At 38.8% G+C, this 24,621-nt stretch overlaps 1 protein-coding gene across 1 annotated transcript; it reads right to left on the minus strand.

Annotated features, from left to right (window-relative positions):
* Positions 1–3,070: 3,070 nt before the first annotated feature.
* LOC137297696 (IQ calmodulin-binding motif-containing protein 1-like) lies at positions 3,071–22,415 on the minus strand. The gene is made up of 14 exons (XM_067829620.1): positions 22,158–22,415; positions 20,827–20,989; positions 17,072–17,210; positions 14,395–14,500; positions 12,509–12,608; positions 10,858–10,953; positions 9,879–9,953; positions 9,013–9,121; positions 8,467–8,576; positions 7,877–8,019; positions 7,484–7,632; positions 6,514–6,645; positions 4,622–4,778; positions 3,071–3,943 (listed from the first exon to the last, which is right to left on the minus strand). Exons 1-14 carry the CDS (start codon positions 22,255–22,257, stop codon positions 3,747–3,749), a joined length of 1,776 nt encoding a protein of 591 aa, XP_067685721.1. The 5' UTR covers positions 22,258–22,415; the 3' UTR covers positions 3,071–3,746.
* Positions 22,416–24,621: the final 2,206 nt, after the last annotated feature.

The following is a 24,621-nucleotide window of genomic DNA, read 5'->3' on the forward strand; positions in this document are numbered from 1 at the left end:
ATGATTACTTTTGAAAACGTCGCTGATTGCACAACTAAATCTGATTGCAACCAATCACGAATTCTGAACACTCGCATCTGCGTGGTTGTGTGTGACATTCTCTAGTGAGTGAGTCAGTGAATTTAGTCTTACTCCGCACTCAGCAATATCCCAGCTATATGGTGGCGGACCAGACAGTGATCAAAAGCATGAGCATTTCACTACACAAATGGTATACGATAGCATGTGTCAACCAGGTCAGCAAGCCTGACCACCCGTTCCTGTTAGTCGCCTCTTACGACAAACAGGTTAGAGATGGTCAATTCTAACCCGCATCTTCAAGGGTAGAGAAAGAGAGAGTCGGTATCTACCCTTGGATCTCGTACATTTAAGGCAGCAGAATCGCAGCTATCCAGATCGTCAAAAGACCCAAAGACAAACAGATGCCACGGTGTTGTCTGTAAATCTACGTTTCTGTCTTTGAACTATTTCATTCACTTCCGACTCAAATTCGTCGGTGTCTTACATATTTTCAAACACTACTAATTTATTCGCGGTGTATTACCAAACAACACCTACAACAAATGTCCTGAACTTCGGGGGACGGTAAGGCGTTCGCTCATCACGACAAAGACCTGTGTTCGATTCTCCACATGGGCACAATGTGTGAAGCCCATTTCTGGCCTCTTCCGTCGTGATATTGTTACAAGCAGCGTAAAACTACACACATACACTGAGCTTCGGAGAACTTACCATGAACAATGGAAAACACGAACTACGGTTTGTTCACCAGATCAAAAGGGTTAGCAAAGCACGATTATAATGGTATCAAACAAAATTGTGTCCACAGCGAATCTTCACTTTAAATACGCGATAACAGGATACTGACTGGAACGCAGACGACTGGGACATCGTGCCCTACGGTTTAATTCCAGCACTAGAGGAAACGAGAAGCTTCAGCGAAAGATAGCTCTTTGTTTGTCGTGGAAAACAATGATCAACTGTCTCATTTCTTCATACATGGATTTATGATACTTTTATGCTATCCGGATGTTGAAGATTATTTGAGCTCTAGACGTTCAATATTCCTAATTTAGACCTTAATCAATGGCGCATGTTTTTGCATGCTGCAATATTATAGCTCTATCATAGCGACCTACATGTTTTTAGTCTGTTGTTTAAAGCCATGCTCAGTTGTATTATATATAAATATGATGCAGATTATAGATAAGTATTATAAGATGATAAGTAATACAGTGATCGACACCATGAACGTCTATCCATGCAATTGGGATACGTTTCTAAGAAGACTGGAAGAGGAGAATCGTTTTATTATGAAATATGAATTTTACAATGCCTTTGGTGTTTGGCTTGTTTGTTCGTTGTTGCACGCCACACTCGGCAGTATCCCACCTCACATCTTGAACGAATGAGTTTAATTTTACGCCGCTTTTTGCAACCTTCCAGAACAATTACTGCATGGGACACAAGAAATGGGTTTCACATATTGTGCTCATGTGGGGTATCGAACCCTGGTCTTCCGCTTGACGAGAGGACGCTTTATCCACCAGGACACCCCACCGCCCCTTCTCATCTTGTCCTTCAACGAAAAAACGCCCGAGACTTATAATTAAGTAAATGTACTGGGCAGCTCGGGATGGTGGGGTAGCCTAATGGCTGAAGAGTTCGTTTCTCACGCCGAAGATTCGTTTTCGATTCAAGACATGGGAACCATGTTTAAAATCCATTTCCGGTGTTCACCCCAGTGATATTGCTGGAACATACCTAAAAGCGGCGTAAAACCAAACTTACTGGGAAGTTCATTTCACGGACTGTGAAGTATACATATGGCATTGTGTATGCTGTGTTTTCTTGAACATGCATGTTTAGTCACCAGACCTCCGACTGGCGTCTAGCCTTGTCATATCATTCGAAGTAAAACTAATCTTGAAATAGGAACATCGCAGAAGGGAAAGAATACTGAACTTAAGGTCTAGGAGCATTTTGGAGGCAACTCCTTCCGAAACCACGGTTCTAAATCTTATATTTTATATATATTTCCAAAAAGTGTCTTCACTTTACCATCCCAGACAGTACTTCTCCTAGTCAAGATGAAGCAATTTGGCTTACAGAGGCATAAAATGGCTCTCATGCAACCACGATACTGGCTTCATGAGTATGGGTTTTGCAGTTTTAGCTAAAGTTTACTAAGGATACCAGAAATATGCTTCACACATGGTACTGAGTTAGGTCAACCAGCATTTGTTTTGCTGACCTGACTACCCCAGCGTTTTAATTAAATCAGTACCTCATTAGATATATACCTATAATGAAAACTTAGATCTTAGAATCAGTACATTAAGGCAAGTTAATAGCGTACATGCTTACAAGACCGCCTCCCTGGTGTAGTGGTTCGAGTGTCCGCCCGGAGAGCGGAAGGTCGCGGGTTCGATCATCGACCGCGTCATACCAGAAGTCGATAAACTATGGTACTTGTTGGTTCCTGCCGGGCGTGTGTCATCAATGGGGAAACTGTGACTATGTGGGGTATTCATGCTTAACTGCAGCATGGTACCTGAGTGAGTTTAGCTGTACGCGGCACTCGGCAATATTCCAGTTATATGGCGCGCGCCTCTGTAAATAATCGAGTCTGGACCTAGCAATCCAGTGATCAACGCATGATCATTCATTTGCGCAAATGGACATGTGTCAGCCAAGTCAGCGAGCCTGACCACACGATTCAGTTAGTCGCCTCTTACAAGCATAGTCACGTGTATCTGGGTGAACCAGCACTTTAAAACCAGCTTAAGTCTGGGCTAGTACAAGCAGTTACACCTACACACACATGGAAGTCGTGCTATAAACGAAATATTCTTAAGTATGTCGCTGAACCCCATTTCACCTCACCTCACCTCACCACACCTCACCTCACCTCACCTCACCACAGGCTTATCGCTAGTTCATATAACAATACTTTTTTGTAACTATGCCAGGTGTTGGGGAAATAAAATGTTAAATGTACTTCTCTGTTCATAAATAAGTAAGTAAGTAAGTAAGTAAGTAAGTAAGTAAGTACACTTAACATCTGAAATAATGTTGGATGGATTTATTGTACAAAATAATACATAGATACTGGGACAAAGCAATTGAGATAGGTTGACATGTGTTAACCAAGTAAGCAAGTCTGACCCCATGACAAGCATCAGTTACTGGAGATCAATACTAACCCAGATTTTCACGAGTGTCTCCACTAAAGAATCTTGAGACCACAGATACTGTTGTAAGCAGATCTTTGAATAATTAGCCATCGTATCTTGGTATCAAACCAATGATCTACACAGATCAAATCCAGCTATTGCCAGTTATAATGTTGACCTTCTAGGAATTATATCTAAAGACAAAGTTAAGTTCTGACTTTGGACCAAGTTGTTTTGGAAACTGTTCTCCTGTAAGTTCATATAAATGTCTGAATGATAATAATCTTGATCATCTCGGAATATGTAAAGACAAAGAATTGACTCTGGCCAAAGTTGTTTTGAAACTGCTTCCATGTAAGTTCATATACAATGTTTGAATGATCATAATCTTGTTTTCTTTGAGTATCTAAAGACAAAGAATTCACTTTGGACCAAGTTGTTTTGGAACTCCTCCCATGTAAGTTCATATAAATGTTTGAATGATCTAGATCATGGACCCTAGACCAAGTTGTCTTGAGATCCCTGCAAAGTATGAAAAGATGGAAGAAAGGCAATGTTATTGTTGTTCAACTAAAAGATGATATCCTCCTGGTACATCTCTAAGTCTGCCACCTCGTCGTCTTCCTCCCCCAGTCTCTTCCACCAAGGGAGCTGTAACCGCTTCATCATCTCAACGTGGTTGGAGCGGGCCTTGGCGCCAACCGGCACCGATCTGCTGGTGTACATGTGGACATCCTTCTGTGTTACAGACTTCAGGTCCGGTGCCACTGCATGCAGACATGGATAGAACTCACATTTCAATAAAGTGATGAAACATACAAGCAGGAAGGTTTGTTACAGTGCATATAATTAGGGCATCTGCAACAGCAGACATCAGATCTCAGCAGTGGTGGTTCGATTAATTGAAACAATGGAAGATTGGTCTAAATGACAAAAGGAATCAATCATTGTTTTCTCATAAATGAACTAATCAATTTTGGAACAGTTAATTGCTCTAACAACGTTTTTCACAAATTTGGCTTTTTCTATTAAATTTCATCAGCACTATCAGCTCTTTCCAAGTGAGGACTGGATTTATTATGACAACTCCAGAAACTTTTGGTTCATAAGATACCAGTCATCCTTCAAAGATTTAAAATTCGCATTTTCTGCTATTTTTTAAGCATTAACAAACATAACCGGGAAAATTTGATAAATGACGCTAACCAGTCATCAATTGTGAGATATTAACCAATGCCCAGCACTAGACCTCAGACCAAAATACTTATAGCACATAGCACATTTTCCAAAATGAAACATTAACAATGTTCATGTTCTTGAAGTTTCTTTCCATTATGTTGCAATAACCACTATTACAAAAATATAGTATATCGTAAATACTCATCCTTTTCAATTCAAGGCATGATTATTAAGAATTATCCTAAGAATTTCATAATTTCACTTACACAGTATGAGCTCGGAGTCAGTGTCCAGTCGAGCAATGAGGGCGTCACGCTGTTGCTGTGTGCGTCGCTGTGAGCGCACACTCACATAATGATGATGCAGCATCTCCGCAGCCTTGGTGTGAATCTCCAGCAGTTCCTCGGGGGTCTTACTCGGAGTCTGGAATACACACAGTTGGCTTGTTTTTTTAAACTGGCACTGGGCAATATTCCAGCTACATGGCAACGGTCTGTAAATGCGAATCGGGACCAGAGAACCCTGTGATCAACATCATGAGCATCGGTTGGGACACAAGTTAACCCAGCTTGCCTGACCACATGACACCATTAGTCACCTCTTGCAACAAGCATGAGTTACTGAAGACTAATTCTGAGCCAGATCTTCAAGAGTGTGTCTACACTGCATGCCAACAGTATTTATATCAGTGTGGATAATGCAGCAAAGATATATGATGGTTTTAGTACTGTCACATACTGTCCATACAGTCTGCAAATTAACCAGTGATCTTATATGTAGGGATTTACCTTGAGTAATGTATTTGAGTGTCCCTGGGACTCATTCTCTTAATTTTCAGACACTTAAATATTATTATTGATACTATTTTGCAATATTGTTGCAATTCAGTTATTGTTATTGTATTGTATGTCATGATCATCACAGTAAATAAACTGAAAATGATATCATAACATGGCTACTAGCAAACTCAGTGATAACTTAGTGTTTTTGGCATTTCTTCTGTCGATGCACTAACCGATTTCATTTCATTGCATCCCTTGTTAATATTTATGCGCATAGGAAGCAAGAATCTGAATCCTGTAAATCCCTGTATACGCCTGAAAGCTGTTTTCCTCAACTAGAGACAGCAGAACTAGCTTCAGTGGTAGTTTCAGATCTTCCTCAAAGGAGTGAATGAGTGAGTGTAGTTTTAAACTGCACTCAGCAATATTCCAGCTATATTGCGGCAGTCTGAAAATGAACGAGTCTGGACAAGGCGATCCAGTGATCAACAACATGAGCATCGATCTGTGCAATTGGGTATCAATGATGTGTGTCAACCAAGTCAGCTAACCTGACCACCCATTCCTCTTGGTTGCCTCTTACAACAAGCATAGTTGCCTTTTATGGCAAGCATGGAGTGCTGATGCTTTTCTACCCTGGACCTTCACTGGTCTTCGGATCTTGGGTTGAAAAAACATTTTGGATCCAGAAAAAAGTGAGGTTGCACCTAATACCCACAGTTAACATGTAAGATGAATACTGAAGAATACTACATCAAGCCTCATAGATCTACAACATATCGTGTTTAATAGGGAATTATAACCACATACAGCACTGTGGATGGATGTCTTTAACACAGTGTCTTGGGTAAATGACTCCAACACTTATGATAATTATGTTTGATCTTGGATTTACTGTCTCAATGAATTTGTCATGCAGATGCAAATCCTACATGGAAAGAAGATGGTCATTTCTTTAAAGCTATCATATGAATGGGTTTAGTTTCGAATTGAATATGGGTGTAAATTTATCAACACGTGCATCCAAAAGTCATCAGACAATATAAAAGGCAAGATTTTTCAACTCTCTTCGAAAAGCATATGCTGTATTGACCATAGATTCACTTAACAATGTAAGGGACATAACTCTCATCAAGCAACAATACCTTTAAACTTAAAGACACAAAGATTAACTGTTTCTTCTATATGATAAAACAGTACCAAAAATGTCAAGAAGTAGGAACATACTCATGATAATATCCATAAAAAATGATGGAGAGTTCAATATCGGAATTACTTGGAAAAACAGTAAGTGCTACCAATTCCAATATCGAGTCTCCTGCGGGATCAAACTTTGAACACGGTAACTGTACAAATAGACCCTTATAAATACTCACAGGGTTACTCTCTCTCCAGTTCTCTATCTGTTGATGCAGCTCTAACCGCTTCACGTCAGTGAGGCCTGGGGGTTTGAGGGAGATGGGGATGTCTTCCCGCCTCTTGTCCAGCCTGTCCATCCACCTCCGTACCTACAGACAGAGATGTGGGATACACACAATTGTCAAAACTGAATGTCTCTTCTCATCAAAAATTCATAATACTGGGTGAGCGCTCTGTTTTTACATCTATTTGGAATTGGGTTTGTCATGAGTGAGTGAGTTTAGTTTTACGCCACACACCGATATTCATGCGACAAGGCTGCAGTCTGTAAATAATTGAGTCTGGACCAGACAATCCACTGATCAACAGCATGAGCATCAATCTGTGCAATTGGGAACCGATGATATGTGTCAACCAAGTCAGCGAGCCTGACCACCCAATCCTGTTAGTCGCCTCTTACGACAAGCATAGTCCCTTTACATGGCAAGCATTGGGTTGGCTCTCTCACCTTCTTACTCACTCACTATTCACTAAAGCAAGACAATAAGATAGTTTTCTTTTCTTTTTCCACTTCAATTGATTCTTATTCATCAGGATTCCAGCTACAGCAGTTAGCAGTTAGGAATGGACCAAACAAGTGACTGATTTTGCAAGCAGTATGCCAGTGTAAAATATACACGGTCATCAAGTCTGACTATTAAGTTGCCTGACAGAAGAAGCCTAGGTTGCTATGGACCTGGAGTCTCCAAGGGTGTGCTAATCAAAGCTAAGAGTTGGTGTTATGGAGCTTAACCAGTCTGGCAAATCAACATGTCTGTCATCTTTAATACTAAATGATGTTCAATTAAATGAAATATCAACTTAGGTAACATTCCTGAAAATGTTAATCCAGATGTAAGTTATTTTCAGATCATAGTAATTAATGACCACCACATTGATTAGAATCATTTCAGTCACAATTGGATGGATTGATGCGACAATACATACTCCTCTCTGTATCTTGATGACAGCTTTGACCTGCCGTGCAACCTCCTGCCGACCTGGAAGGCGATTCCTCTCTTTGTAGCCTCTCCACACTGTTTGAATCTTGACAGCAGCATCGGATTGTTCCTCTTGCAGAAACCTGGGTACCTGCACTGGACACACATGAAAAAAGAAAACAAGTTAAAAAATTTGTTGTGCATAGGATGAAACTGGTGGCATCTGTTGCAACAGTATTGTGATAATCAAAATACTATAAAAAAAACCCATAATGCGGAGGGAGGGAGGGAGGGAGGAAGGAAGGGAGGGAGTGAGTGACATGTCAAATTTGCTTATCATGCAGTACTTTGTGATGAGTGTCATTCAACATACACAACAGCTAATGACATCAGATGTTACCTGCTGGCATTATTTCTATCAAGTGGAGGCGCCTCTCCTTGAACTCTCTCATGATTCGCTGTCTGTTGAGTTTCAGATGGTGGTAAAACTCAGCATCTATCTTCGTCTGTTCTCGTAGCCGTTCTTCTTTCTCCTTCTTGAGCCTAGTGAAACAACCACATGGACCAAATCAGTCAGTGACATCGGACAGTGACTCAGAAACACATGCATTAACTCACTTTCTGGATAGGGGATGAATTTACGATCTAAGTGAGTCCATTAGCTAGAACAGGTTGCTACTGTACAATGCAATCTTAGAGCAATGCCAGTCGTACGTCTATGTTAAGTTATGTGACTAATGGTCATCTTAATGCTAAGATCACTTTGTGCAACATCACCCAGGTCACGAAATCTTTAAAAATGAAGATGCAAGAGAAGCTTGGCCGGTGACATGACCAATCACCTAAACTCCCTCGAAAAGAAATTCCCTTAGGAACATTTACCCTTAACCTTTGGATATCATGATTTCTGAGCACCCCCAACCCCTGTTTCTCCAAAGTCCTGGCTCTGCCCTTGTATTCATGTCACAAAATATTCAACATTTAACTGACCTGTATGTTCTCTGAAATTTCCTAAAAGCTGCATTTGCCCTTTTTAGTTTGATCCTTGTAATACATCCCTTCCAACATGCTTGCAGATAGATGGCAGCTAGGTGGTATTTCTGAAATGATGACCAAAAATCATATATAGATGGATGCATGACCAGGTTTTATATATAGCAGACTCTGAAGGAACGCCACTGAAAATTAAGGAGATATCTTAACCTAACAGTGTATACATTCATATAAACTGGGCCAGTCGGATCAAGTCTGGCTAGTCTCTTCAAAACAAAATGGTTATGTCTTTTTCAAAATGATTAAACCAACAATTTGATATGGTGAGTTTTCCTATTCTGCACTCTCTCACCTTGCCTACATCTCTTTCCCTAACTCTCCTCTCATGCTTCAAATTCCATATGTTGTACACTGTAATTCTCCAAACAAATATATGTACAACATTGCCTTTGCTTTAATAAAAAAAATAAAAAAAAGGGTCTGGCTAGTCTCCGCCCAGACCCTCAAAGTGGACTAAATCACTCTTGCCATCCACAAACATACCTCCATCTCTGCCTTCTTAGCACTTCCTGTGTCCAGGAGGACCAGCAGCTGCTTGAGTTCTCTAGCGAACCCCTTGCCATGCCACTTCCCCAGTAAGGGGCGTAGACCTCTGAAATGAAGAGACACTATCAACGCTGACCTCATGTTGAAAGCAATGAGTTTTTCATCTATTTATTATGTACATGTACTTTGTTTCTCATCTTCACAGTCTTACTCTGAAAACCATAGTGTCACTGCAGCATACTGAGAGAGGTTACAGCATAAAGTGTGTGTGTTTTTTTTATTTAAGTTAAAAGCTTTATTGAGAAATTCTCACAAATTGATTATACTTTTGATTCTCAAGATTTCACTCACAAAATATGAAGTTTCTTGCACATGATGTAGATGGCTAATTTCAATAAAACGGAGTTAATATACCGCAATCAGTTTCGTCCTGAGCAATTTCTGGGTGTGGGGTCGTCTGATGGTTAAAGATTTTGCTGGTCATGTCAAACCTGAGTTCAATTCCCCACATGGATGCAATGTGTGAAGCCCATTCTGGTGTCCCCTACTGTGATATGGCTGGAATACTTTTGAAAGTGGCTTGAAGCTGTAGACATTCACACACACAACTATCTCATTGCTAAATATGCATTTCCTGTCATTTCCATCTTATTGTGAGTGAGTTTGCATTTTACTAAGTTTTTGCAATATTCCAGTGGGGGACACCAGAAATGAGTGATGAGCAAGCACCTTCACCACTGAACTAACCAACCATCCCTCATCTTATTGTATCTCCCCACAATACATTGAACACATAGAGTCTCCCATTATATCGAATGCTGCCTATGTTTTGGGGGCATGAAATGTAGGCTGTTGCTACTCACTTGTATCTGGTACAGAGGACATCCACTATCAGTCTGAATGCATCACAGATCCTCAAGATACACTTGGAGGCTGCCCTAAAAATAGCAACACCAGTTGACACAAAAACCTTTCTCAACCAAGACATCAAGTCATACATTCTCCATTCTGCTTCAGACAATCAAAATGACAGCAAACATAATTTGAACATGGAGCTGAATTAGTTGGTGAATACAATGAATTGCCTTGGCTTGAATTTCAAAGGTGTACTTAAGCAACAGGAAGTTACATAAATGATGTAAATTTTATACACATGCACCGGCAAATCGATATAAATTAGAATACTTCGGACACATGAGCTTGAATGTTAATTCAAATGTTAATTCAAGCTTGAGTGTGATTGTATTATAAACTGCCATAATATCAAGTTAAGTAACCTACAAAGACATGTTCAAAAACCTTTTGTTTTACAAGGAACTTGTCCACAAGAGAGTGCCCTTATTCATCACACAAACTTAATTGCCAATGAAAATAGTTCAAAGTGTACCCAAAATGTGGGTATAAACATACTAATATGGCCATATAAATGATGCTTCTGTCATCTTTAGATAGACAATTCCTGGAAATAAAATTCAGATAACTGACTACATCACAAGTAATGGAAAATAATACGTTCATGTGTTAACTGTGCTTACTATGAAAAATATTTTAGAATAGAAAACGGTCTTCATGACCTTTGAGTATTTACATTTCTGACTGAGCCCCATTCTTCAAGGCAATTGCAGCACTATGATTAGTGAGTCAATGTTAAAGTATGAGAGTTACAACTGTCGTAGCGCTACAGTCGCCTTGAGGAACAGGTCTCTGGACAGGAACAAATTGAGCATGTTTTGCAAGGATAAGATTGTCGAGGTTGCACCACATTATAATGATAAGCCAAATGAGAAAGCTGACATATTCGATGGGATGCTAATTATGTCTGTTTCTAGAACAGTTACTCACGCTCCAACTGCCACGTTGTTGTTAACAGAGATCTTGTAAATCAGTTCATCCAAAATACTGTAGACAATCTTCTGGTCAATTTGGGACAAAGCAACACTGAAATGATACCAACAACTTCGTACATACTAACAATCCATACAACAACAAAGACATTGTTTATTTCTTTACAGGAATATTTTGGATGAGACAGTACAATATCTTGACCATTTGTCCTTCTGTACCACAAACTCGCTGTATAATACACCTTCTCTACAGCATGGCCTCTGTGTACAGCGCACCCTCTGTACCATCCTCGATATCTCCAGGGTATACGTTCCGAAAAGTCTCCACTATACCCTGGATGCATCTACGGCTCTGCCCGATAAATTTATTACCTCCCTTGACTGGCTTTTTATCCAATCAGGTGTCTACGCTGGGAAGTTGAGCGAACCAATCCGATTAAACTTGGCAAACAAACCATGCAGAGGTTCTCTGAAAGAGGTAGATGGGGTTCTTGCATATGTATTTAAAAAGTTTCGGACCTATAAATTTGTCTTTTTGATTTCCCCAAATTGTGAGTCACACGGCGAGCAAACCTTCTCAGTTGCGACTGCTGCCTTTGTTGACACTGGCAAGCTCGGTTATAACGGCGGCCGAGCTGATTGGCTACTGTGAGAATGCGGAGCCAGCAAAGGGAGGTAATAAAATTATTGGGCCGACCCGTAGAGTCGTAGATGCATCCAGGGTATAGTGGAGACTTTTCGGAACGTATACCCTGGAGATATCAAGGATGCCTCTGTACAGGACACCAAAAGCATGTGATACCACATGTACAGGACATAATATACACACGACATCTGTACTGGATGTCATCTATAAAGGACGCCCTCTGTATAGTACACTCTCTGTATTGGCCACCCGTTGTATAGCACAATGACCCACAAGAAACACAGAAACAGATTAAGATGCCTGATAATCATGATCATAATAATTATGTTACAGGTATTGGTGACTGAGACACTGCATTCCTGTCACATTTAACAGGTAGATCCAGGAGAAACACCTGATCGTACAAACTGACAACTGTCTCCCCAATACTAGCAGAATGGGTGAAACTACAATGACTGTGTATGCAAGACAAGAGAAATCAAATATTCTTTCATATAAACTCAAATTAAAACAGTAACCTCAATTAGTTTGTGGAGAGTTGTGTCCCTTAGAGTTATGGGACGATACAGTAGCCTTGTGGTTGAAGTGTTGGGTCAAGCCCATTTGTCAAGCCCATTTCTGGAGTTCCACACCACCACATCCCTGTAAAACCTTACTCATTCACTAACCTTAGTGTTATCCTGCAAACCTAAGATTTTGAGGTTCAAAGTCAGTTCATGTTTTAGGTGACTAAAAATATTGGGTGGTCTCTGGATATCTACCACATGGTTGGCACATGTCATCGGTTCCCATTTGCGCAGATTGATGCTCATGCTGTTGATCAGTGGATTGTCTGGTCCAGACTTGATTACTTACAGACTGTCACCATACAGCAGGAATATTGCTGAGTGTGGCGTAAACTTCAACTCACTCACTCACTGTGACAACTGGAATACTGTCTGTGTTCAACAAAACATATCAACACAGTAACAAACAAACTGATCTTTTTTCCAAAAGAACTTACCCATATGCCCTGATAACCTTGTCCATCATTGTGATGACTGCTACCACCGTGTCTGGCTCATCTGTTATCAGCAGCTGGAGCAGCCAGGGAGACTTCAAAACTGATAAAACGTTTCCATGGTTACAACCTAGTGAATCTTCTCATAATCACATTCTGTCATTATCACCATCAAAATATTGATCAATCATAAGACTACACATAGAAACTATATTATGGCACACCGCTTAGATTATATATGAGTCAAACTATATAATGATTGACATTATAAATAACAACCTGAATCAGTACCCATGAAGATTCAGGGATAGAATTACTAAGAAAGTAAACAGATCAAAAAGATCAGTTCAACTTTTTTTCAGTAAGAGGTTGTAAGAGACAACTAATGAGATCGTTTGATTGTTGACCTGATTGACACATACCATCTTACCGAAATTTTACAGATTTATGCTCATGATGTCATGCACTAGATTGTCTAGTCCAGGTTTGATTATTTACACACCTCCACCATATAGCTGGAATATTGCTGAGTGCTGTGTTAAACAACAAACAAGACCATGTTGAGGCTCTACAGTCCCCAAACCAGATCAACTAGTCCAATCTAACTGCCACGTATTGTTCACAATAGAGTGACATGACTACCACATTTGCCATAATGCGTGCTCCAATGACTCAGAAAATTGATGAAAGAGGTTATTATTAGAACCATCAACAAGTTCTTGTCAGATCAAGTAGTGAAGAATTGACAATGAAAACAAGAAGTCGCAAAATAAAAATCAAACTTAAAAAGTAATGAAAGTGAAGGTCATGATCAACCTCTCTTGATATCTTGCTCTGTAGGTGTTCAAATACACAAAGAGTTTCAAGACTCACTTGACCCTGACATTAATGTCAGCGTCAATGAAATTGGAAAATCCAGTGAATAGTTCTTGAGGTATCTCACTGACTGGCTTAACATGCAGATTAATATGCTGATATCTTCAAAGTGATGCTGTGACCTTGAAACTACGTGAAGGACACCAAAATCAACTGGGCCCTGGGCCTTCCTTAAATGAATCTTGGTGTCAAATGTTACTTGAAAGTCTATGAAGAAAATCCAGTAAACTGTTCTTGAAATTTCTTGCTGAAAATCTTAACATGCTGAAATCTTCAAAGTGTCACCATGACCTTGAAGACTAAGTGAAAGTCACCAAAATCTCTACTGGGCCCTGCACCTTCCCTATATGAAGCTTGGTGTCAAATACGCAAAAAATCCAGTGAATGGTTCTTGAGGTATCTTGACAACAAGCTGAACATGCAGGTTCACATGCTGAAATTTCAAAGTGTCAGTGTGACCTTGAAAATTACATGAAGGTCACCAAAATAAACTTGGCACTGCGTCTTTCTTAGATGAAGCTTGGTATCACATCTGAAGAAATTTCTTGAGATATCTTAATAACAAGGGTAAAAAGTTTAAGTCCCTTTGTGACCATAAAATGAAGGTCAAACCTGGCTGGCACCTTACGCATACCGTGATGAAACTAGGTACCAAATATGAAATTAACTCAGTCAACGATTCTTAAGATATTCCAGCTTGTTTAGACAGACAGATGGACGGAGCCTAACACTAATAGTGACTATATCCCCCACTTCTCGCAAAACACACAACAGAGGAAAAAACAATTTTGGATAATGGATACAAGTTATTTTTACCTTCTATAATGGAGTATTTAGAAGTTAACATATGCATTGTCATTATCAAACATAGCACATGGTGGCTGAAACTTGTAGAATAATTACTTATGGAAAGGCATGCTGACATGATAGATGCACTTACTATGGCAAATACAGCATCACATCCCAATGATGAAGTAGGACTGAATGTGAAATAGAAACCTTAAATAACTTACTCTCAGCAACTAACGTGACATAACCACTTGCAAGGTACACCACCGATTCCATTATGGCCTTAATGTAACCAGTGTACTCCATCTTCTTTCTCTCTGGATGCTGCACCTTAAAAAGAGTTCCACTTCAATGATATTTCATTAAAACTAAAGACTGGAGAAAGTGTAAAGCCATACATCATGCATTAATATATACTATTCTTTAGGACTATGTACTGGCATATATACTGTATAGCAATACAGTTCAACACAGATATCAATGTTCCAATATATTTGGAGCTGAAGGGTTTCACAGTAATTGACACTAAGGCTGCAATGATTCACCCTGACTTTGATTCATTTCTATTTTCGATTACCAGTAGATTCTTTATACAAGTAAAAACATGAGATTTGATTTAACTCTCAGAGTCAGTTATTTTGGCATGAAATTCATTGTCAATTTGGCAATGTCTGCTAACAATTCTCATTCAATAATTAGCCTGGCGTCAACCAATCACATTTTGTCTTATTCCAGAGCTCGAAACTGCTTGACTTGGAGTCAAAATTACGATCTGGCTGAGTGAAAATAATTTATACAAGCATTCAAATATCGAAATGAAATACAGATAATGGATATGAAAAATGCAACTGAGGTGTCAGATTCGATTTTTCATTAATGGAACCAGTGTTTGCGGTAGTTCTTGTGCGAGTACATGCAGAAGTAAAATTATAAATATGTAGTTCAAATCGCGCGTGAAATGTTCATTACAAGCCTGAATTATTTCAAAACTTATTGTTTCGTAATATGTTGCTGTTTAAAGGTACCCTGTAATATTAAGTAGATCAGAATCTCTGCATGCAAAACATGCACGCAAAATATTGTTTGCATGTTTTTTACATGAAAAAAACAGGTTTCTGCGTTAATGCGAACACTGAAGGAACCAAATCATTGCAGCCCTAATTGTCACTGATGCTACATGCACAGTCTATTTTCTCCATAAAAGTGGAGATTACTCAGTATGGTCTGTTGTCAAGGACACAGGGGAGATAACTCCACAAGAAGAAAAATTATTTTCACATTTCAACCCCAATCAAATGTAAGGAAACCAATCACTGACAATCAATTTCTGTTAGATTTTAAGCTTAACAAGACAAATCATGATGAAACTTAGACCATCTTTTAAACAAAACAAACAATGATAAAACTTGTACCACTTTTACCCAATATACCACTAGAACATGAGGAGAACAAAGTTAGACAGAGTGAGCAAACAAACGCATTAACTATTAGAAAATACCTGATTTATCTTGTATAATACATTATATGTTATGACGTAAAATGTGGATACATAACAAACTCTACTGAAAATTAATAAAAACAGCAAAGTGATATTTGAACCCCTGACAATATCCGAATGTATAATTTATAATATGAAGAGATCAATGAGAAAGCATTTAATCTGACTACTTTTGTCTGCAAAATATGACATGAAAGCCAGAACTGCATTTATTACTTTCTATAATCCAAGATGGCATGAGGAAATTATATATATAAAGAGCAATGAACAGATTTCTATGGTTTCATCCAGTTCACCATATCCAAATTTTACGTACAGTCTGAAAAACGTATTACACAATACTGGTTAACGTTTCACTCTTGCTTTTCTGTGGGATGACCTAAACAGAGATGCCAATCCTATTTTGGGCTTAAGTGTAAAACAGTAGGTAAAAAAGAGTAATTTGGACCTAAAAAGTGCAATACTTGTCTACCGTCTGTTTTGACATGGAGCATGTTTTCACAAAAGGAATATTCTAGACAGAAATACATGTGACCAGTCATTATGAAGCTTCATACATCAAAAATTGTTGGTCAAATGACACAAAATACTGAAATTCATCATCATGCTCATCCAAGCTAACTGGATGCTATGAGCAAACAAGTCCTATCAGTGTACGGCCATTTCTGAGCCCCTGCACCGTTGTGTAAACGAAACACTTCCCTGTGAAATTGTATCCACTTTATTGATTTTCAAAAATTGAGTAGAAAAGTGTAATTTTCACAGATTAGGTGTCAAGGCGTAATTTTATGGTCAAAATCGTGATAACTATAACCAAATTATAAGGGTTGGCATCTCCACCTAGATTATTGTAAAGCAGGCACATGAAAGATGTACAATATGATGAGTAGTGATGAGAACTGGAAACCAAATCCACTATCGATTATCAGAGGTCTTGCGGTGAACGATCATTGATTATCACTGATTACAACTGAAATATATACAGTTTAATGTAACCACCAACTTTAAGGATTTTCCCCCAGGTGTTTTCTAATCTATGTTTTTTTTAATAAATAATACTGTCATGCATTGAAATGCACATAAGATACTGGAATTGTAATGAAAAATTAAAAAAGGTTAAAATTTCACAATACATATAGATTTACGCTGTTGTGAGAATATTCTGTTGTTTGTGAATATTCATCACATTTGATGGTTGGTTTACTTAATTCAAGTGCATTATATTAAAACAACAAAATTCTGATTACTCGAAAACATATTTTACAATTGATAATTATTTTTAATCCTTCTTTTGATTGATTTTTTTATTATTTTCTATCATCGGGACACAACGAGCAAACAGAAATAGATTTGCCAACATAACAATTATTACTAAACAAATATTGTTTGCAGAGTGTCCCTACCTCATCCTCTTTGATTGCTGTAATCTGGGCTTGTATCCGCCGAGTCAGCAAGAAAATGTAATCAAGTGCTCGAGGTAGATGATGTTCCTGAAACTGGCGCATCTCTTGACGAGGGAGGTTCAGACCAGAACTTGCCTGACTGGAAACAAAACTCATGGAGTGAGTGCATAACATTTTACAAAGTCTGTACTACTCTGTTTATGGTTGCCTGTGAATAAGCCCAGACTAGAAAAGTGTGAATGAGTGGGTTTAGTTTAACTCTGCAGACTGCAATATTCCAGCTATGGTCAGGAACTGTACTAGTTGTGATATAAAAACAAAAGCACTTAATCAAACTCTACTGTTTGTTGTAATTAACATTTTATTACATTTACACTAACTTACCTTATTAACTTTCTATTACATTAAACCTCTGTCAAACAATCTAATGCCCAAATGACACTAATACTAAATGACAATCCCAAGGTCTGCAGCATTATCAACATATCAAAACGAACTAACAATAATTTCGCTCCAATCCCTGCATGTGATGAAAATGCATGCTTTTTCCATGCTCAAGCATACCGCGAAGCAAGGTGTTGTCAGGTGTTGTACATCGAACCAATCACAAGCACAGAATTAGTACAATTAGTACAATGAATAAACCATAATGAACAATACATTTGTGTGAACAATCCTGGTGTCCACATCCTCCTCCTTGATAGAACAGAGTATATCAACACAAATAACAAACTTACCCAATTCAAAATAATAACCTAACAGCATCCACTAATATATCAGAAACGGTTTGCAAGTACAGCGAATAAACCCATGCTCTCAAATGTCACAATAAATCCATTGTCACAATATTCCAGTGTCACAATACATCCAGTGATATAATACATGCAGTGTCACAATAATCCGTTACAAATACAGTTTCAAAGAATGAAACATCAAGTGTTCACTGTTTCACACATCCACAAATGTCAAAAAGTTGACAGAATCCTCTGCATAATCCTTGGAACTAATAGTTTATGTAATCTATTTCCAGACTGCACACCTTCGTCATTAGCCTGGTCAGAACTGTTTGACCAACCTGTATGTCCATCACTCTCGCATAAAAATCCTTCCCTGGGTCAGTCTTGATGATACGCCCCACAGGCCAGTGTCCACATGGAGTGTTAGGCGATATCACCAGCATGATGTCACTTTGAAATCAGGTCAACGAGTGAGCCACTTCCTCCTCCTGTTAAGACTGGGTATCCATTCCTTCATCCATCTGCTCCAGAAGTGCCTATTAGCTCTTGTATCTTTCTCCATCGTTTCCTTGGATTGATGGTCGCTATATCCACTGATTCCAGAGCAAAGGAACCTACTGCTTGTCTGTGAAGAAACTGGTTTGGCATCAGAGGTACATCATCCTGTGAATGTGCTGTCTGATAGGTCAATGTGCAGGAATTCATCCAATGAACCCTGTCATGAGTTCTTCATCTGTTACATCACTGTTTCCCAGAATAGCAAAGACTGCTTTCTTGGCTAACTTTACCATTGTCTTGAACACATCTCCAAAGTGAGGTGCATATGCAGGGATCAGGAAAGGCAGCAGAAATGGGCCATTTTGCCCATTAGAATTTTTAAGTTTACTATTGATACAAGGGCAGTGGCCCATTCTAAATTCAGAAAATGGCTAATAATCCTGAAAATGGCCCATTGTCAAATTTCTCTATCCCAATTGCTGCATCCAGAGGATTAAACTTCCAATTTCTTCTCTTCCTTGTACTGTCAGAAAAGGTCTAGCGAAATCGAGTCCTGCCTACATGATTGCGTGGAGAGGTTTGATTCTCATGCTTGGAAGAGGAGCCATAACTTGAAGTGCTACTTTCGCCTTCTGCTTACGACATTGTGAACATTACTGCTCCCATTCTGTAATTTCCTCTCTGCCACATAATATCTGAAACTTGGCAAAAAGTGCAGCTAATGGCTGGTTGTTCCAGTAATATGATGTCCGTCTTCATGGTAAGACTTCACAATCAGTCTTGTGATCTAGTTTCTTCAAGGTAAGATAATTGGAAACCTTGAATCATGGAAAAGATGCTCTGCATAAGCCAATCGCGCATCAGAACTCATCACTCTGTCTTCATCCAGCTTCAGTTGTAGTCCTACCAGCCTGCTATTAGTTGGTAACGGTTTTCCCTTCTCAAGGCAGGAATATTCAACTGGAAATTCTTCTCTCTGATTCTGCACTATGATTTTTTACTGTGCTGATTCAGTTTCTTCTGCCGTGAGTTCTCATTGAATCTGTCCAAGGTTTCCTTCAACACAGTTGTTCAAGAATCTGTATACCAAAGCTTGTGTTCTTGTCAATCTTCTCCAATCTAAGTATCATGTAGCTTTGAGTCTCCACTCTGAACAGGACGAGTCGTTCACTACCATGGTAATACTCTTGTTTACCGTCAGAGTTTCAGTTTCTGGTTAACATTTCTTTCTGTTTCTTTCTCAGAAAGATTTCTGGGCCATTCACTTTCATCTCCCCCGGGAAAGGGTCCTGACCAGATCTGATTGTCAATCAACTTAGATGCAGCTATTCCTCTGGTTAACATATCTGCTGGATTTTGATCTGTTCGTACATACCGCCACTGACACGAATTGGTCAGTTCTTGAACTTCATTAACTCTGTTTGCTGCAAATGGTTTGAAAGTTTGGTGATGGTTCTTTATCCACCCCAAAGCATTTGAACTGTCAATAGATATGTCCAAAACCTTCCTTTGTGTGGACAATACATTTTTGTGGACAATCCTTTGTCCAAGCTATATGGCAGTGGTCTGTAAATAATCAAATCTGGACCAAACAATCCAGTGATCAAGAGAATGAACATTGAGTTGTGAGTATAGTTTTATGCTGCTTTTTCAATATTCAAGTAATATCACAGCGGGGAACACAAGAAATGGGCATAAGCATTTATCCATATTGGGATACGATGACACACATGTCAACCAAGTCAGCAAGCATGACCAACCATTGGTTACTGAAGCATGGGATTCTAAAGATCCATTCTAACCTGGATCTTCCCAGGTCTGACTAGAAAAAAAGAACAATGGGTGACAGCATAAACAATGTAATGAGGTCACTGTGACATACAGTCAGCTAGGTTACCAAGCCTTACCATGTGGGACCTGTTCCACTAAATGGTCTTAACAGCACAACTATTAGTGATAATTAATGCATAGGAGTTACAATCGCTTTGTGGAACATGTCCTCAGTCCTGTCCAGTAAACAGTAGTGCTGATATTGGGATACAATCTGTGATACAGTATACAACAAATCTAAAATTTGAGTCATTACGATATATTGCCAAAGTATTGTGCACTGAAGCTGCGATACGATACGAATCCGGATATAAAGGTGATGGATGATATGATACATATCATGATACTAAAATACTTAAGTCTTACACCAACTATGAAACACCTTAACATCAAAACAAAACCAATTTTAAAGCATTTCATCAAATTCTGCCAGCGTTGTTCAATGTTCATTTGATAAGCAGATAATTAAATCTATACAAGGACCTTGTGAATGTTGATGATATGGGAGCGCTATGCATAACACAGATCTTGATGTAAGAATTTCTAGAAATGTTTACTGACGGGTAAATATATTTTAATATTTAAATAAAAGTAAGCTTTTTGGGTCACTTAAATGCACAGCTTGAGAAAGTCTTTATGAGTAATATGAAATTTTAATAAGTTCGTCAAATGAGTTTTGAATTAGATTACCTGAGCAAGTCAACCAGCCTAACAGCAGTCCTCCACTCCCCTGGAATGATGCTGAAGTCATGTCTGAGGACAAGAATGAGCACCTGCAGCAGGTTGTACTCCCATACCTCTCGCCGCAGTCGCACAAAGTCAACCTCACCAGCCTCTGAACTGTCCAAAATGTCTGAAACAGCAGTTTATTAAGAGTCCACAACTTCGCAACAGAAGCAAATGTTTTTCTACTTTGACAAAATTGTAATTTGATGTAACTTCAGGTTTCTGTTATTATGTTACTAACTTTATCAGGAAATGCAATGGAGTAAGTGACACAAACAATCTACAGGAAACATTTGGTCAAACAACTCCATTTGCATTGCATGTATAGTAATGTGACAGAGACATATCAAACTCTGGAACACACAAATTGGTATGTTTATTAGTGGTCATGAGTGGTGTTTCAAAGTAACAGGACATTGGGTCCTGTAAGTTGCAGATGTCTGTCTGACACCTGAAAATTCACAGGACCCATAGAATAGAATTAAAGACACATTTCAGATTTCACATACCTAATAACTGGTATTGAAATTATTAACATTATGCAATAACAAAACATTAAATTTATAAACAGCAAACAAGTGTCACGTGCCATAAAAATAATCTTCAAACTCAATGTGAAATATTCAGTCAGGCACTGGGGCCAGTTGGTTAGCGATTTCTGTCAGATGATATTACTTTCACACTTGTTTATATATCTTTAATTTCGATTTGCTACATATACCCCTAATTGTTCACTCTTGCTCACATACTGAAGTGATAAGTTCATGTTTTACTCACTTCTGATTACGTCTGCTATAAATGGAATTGTTACAGTTTGCTTCTGTCAGTAAACACTGATTGTGAAGATGGTTATAGTAAGAAAATCAATTTGTAGCAACTCAGTATGTAAACTGGATTCTCTTTCAACAGCTGAGCCACTGGGTACTCCAAAATCTTGTTCTGGGAGGTATCAGGGTGTCAGTTATTTTGTACACATACACTTGGGGTGTCATTGGTTTTGTTCATGATGTGCAAACGCGAGATGGAGGGTGGGTCTGGTTTGGGGTGGTTGGAAGGGTTGGTGGGTTGGGGGTTGGTATACACAGAGGTATAGGCTGACATATTTTCCTAAAAACAACTTAACAAGCCCCATGGCAAAATTAGCACCATGCCATGAAACCTAATGATGTGCATCCTTGAAAGGCATTCACACATACAAAGGCGAACTATCACAGTGCATATGACTGATTCCTGGAATAGATAGTTATAACAGTTATACAGTTAGTAATGATGTTCACTGAGAAAATGAAATATACCTTTCAGCTTCAACAACGTCAGTGGTAGTTTTCGCTCGCCTGTTTCAGCAACAATGCCAGCGAGTTGCATGACTCGCTGGTCTTTCTCTTTATTTGCCATTGTCAGCTTTGATCCATCAATCCAGATATTGTTATTCAATGAAGAGATCGGGTCATCGTGAGGTACAACTCTGTTTTCTTTCAAACGTACCGCGACACAGTTACAAGTTTGATCATGTCAACACAATAGAGTTATTTGCCCTTGTTAGTCGTTTCGACAAGCTCTCCACAGCGATTGCTGGTAACAATAGACTGATTTGACTACCCTATCGCGCTTGCGCTCCTCGCCGCGCGTCTTCCTTGAGCAACCGCGCAGAAGTGAGGGGCAGAGTACCAATCTGAAGTAACAAAGGTGACACGCACTGGAATGGAGCTTACAAACCATACCCAAATCACATACATATCACACAAAGCTGTGATGATGTGACTTTTCACAACCGGTCATTGTAGTCCACATAGGCATGGTTATATTTGAGTTTCGTTGTTTTTCAGTCTTCCAAACCTAAATCAGTGCACGACGTGTTATTCATACACTTCAATAAGGCTGCCATCCATAAATGGATTTACAGTAGAGATGTTTCGTTTGTAAATACGTGCCCTCTGCATTTGCGTTCGAACCTTTCAACAAATACCGAGATGATGAACTAATGCTTGGATGGAAACTGTCGTTCTTCCAAGTACAAGAACGTCCTATTATTGTGAAAACAGAATAAATGGATGTTGATACCAAAGCAGAGACCATACAGAAGGATAATATTAGCGTTCACAACAAGATTCAACTATTTTGTGGAGTGCTGTTTGAGTTCCGTACGTCAAATAAAATGTGATTTTAGCTGCTTGCATTGAATCAATGAATAATTCGTGTTCAAAACAAGGTTGTTTTAACAAACTGGCTTGTGGAGTACTGTTTGAGTGAGTGAGTGCGTTTAGTGTTACGCTGCACCCAGCAATATTCCAGCTATATGACGGCGGTCTGTAAATAATCGAGCAACAACAGTGTGGACTGCATTTCCTCAGGACATCATTGGCAATATGCCCATGAAAGAAAAAGTAACTGTCTTCATCCTAACAGTTTTAGTCGGAAAAAAGTCACAGAAACAAAGGTCACGGATAAAAAGTGACAACTTTGGCTAGGAAAAACGTCACAGGAAATAAAGTCACAATAACTGTTTATTGCTCTGAATAAAATCCATGATGCAAATGGGAAATGACATGGCTACAAACATACACACATGCACTAATACAAATTTTCATCCTTCTCATGTTAGTTCGAGAAGGAAACAGAATTATGTACACTGTTACGGTTAAACATTTGCTGCGACAAAAGACATAAGAAATCCCATCAGAACCAGTAAAATATAATACTGACAAGTCTAAAACATTCACTTATATGTATTGAGCAAACAAAAGCAAGACACAAACATTCACAATAGACGTGACATGTACAATTCAACTGAGTCACATCTAAAGTAATGGGTCACAAACATAATATCAACTCACCAAAGTCTTGGTTTTCGGAACCACGTCACCTTAACACTCCTAGATCCTCCAGTAATAACAGACCTAATATTATTAAGATTAGCAGCAAGACCCAACCTCAGTGAAGACAACTCTCGTTACTCAGTCAACAACGTGACTCCCACACTTGGTTTCACGCCCCAGTTGCCTTATGTTTTCATGCCAGAAACAGAAGCAACTATAACAATTGAGACATTTCCCAAACCGCTAGTAGATATTTTATTAGTAGCATAAATATCTGCATAATTCCATGTGGCTTTTTATCCATGACCTTTTCTCCTGTGACTTTCTTTCCTACATTACATGCAGAGACTGTGCACTGACATTGTTTCAGGGAAGTTTGTCAGGGAGTTTCACCATGCTGTGGTCACCAATATGAGAAACTTAATAAATGTTAGCAACGTCTTGCAAAATTACAGTGCAATGTGAAGTGCCTATGTGAATAAAGTATAAACAATTATGAAGACCTGTAAATGTATCAGTGCAGATGCATTATTTTCATAAGTTTACATTGTTGTATGTGAAAGTGCCTATGTGAATAAAGTATTTAAAAATTCTAAAGTCCTACAAATGTATTTTTGTCAATATACATTGTTGCAAGGATACTCTACTTCTATATAGGCTCCCTGATTGTTGTACGTGAATAACGCACTAAAAGCTCGAATATCTATGTTTTATTTTAACGTTTGTTATGAAAATATATATAAGTAGGACTTTTCTTCCGGGGAATTTTTTCCTAGTTAAATTTGGTCCTTTTTTAACTGTATTTTTTGCCCAAGGGCCTTTTATCCGAACAGCCCTGAAACTGACAATCTGAATTTGCTTCTATTTCCGTCCGATCCGGTCATCCCAGAAAAAAACGGATGCAAGTTGTTTGCAACCCACAGACATAATGGCATACCGTGTA

Source organism: Haliotis asinina, chromosome 10 (assembly GCF_037392515.1).
Source record: "Haliotis asinina isolate JCU_RB_2024 chromosome 10, JCU_Hal_asi_v2, whole genome shotgun sequence".
Lineage (NCBI taxonomy): Eukaryota > Metazoa > Mollusca > Gastropoda > Lepetellida > Haliotidae > Haliotis > Haliotis asinina.

Bases quoted from the DNA above. Each gene is read 5' to 3' on its own strand.
- LOC137297696 (XM_067829620.1), bottom strand. From the start codon at position 22,257: ATGGCAAATAAAGAGAAAGACCAGCGAGTCATGCAACTCGCTGGCATT. The intron at 10,954-12,508 runs GTAAGTTCTTTT...GTATCATTTCAG, and splicing joins AAGGTTATCAGGGCATATGG to TGTTGCTTTGTCCCAAATTG. The intron at 3,944-4,621 runs GTAAGTGAAATT...GTCTGCATGCAG, and splicing joins TGACTCCGAGCTCATACTGT to TGGCACCGGACCTGAAGTCT.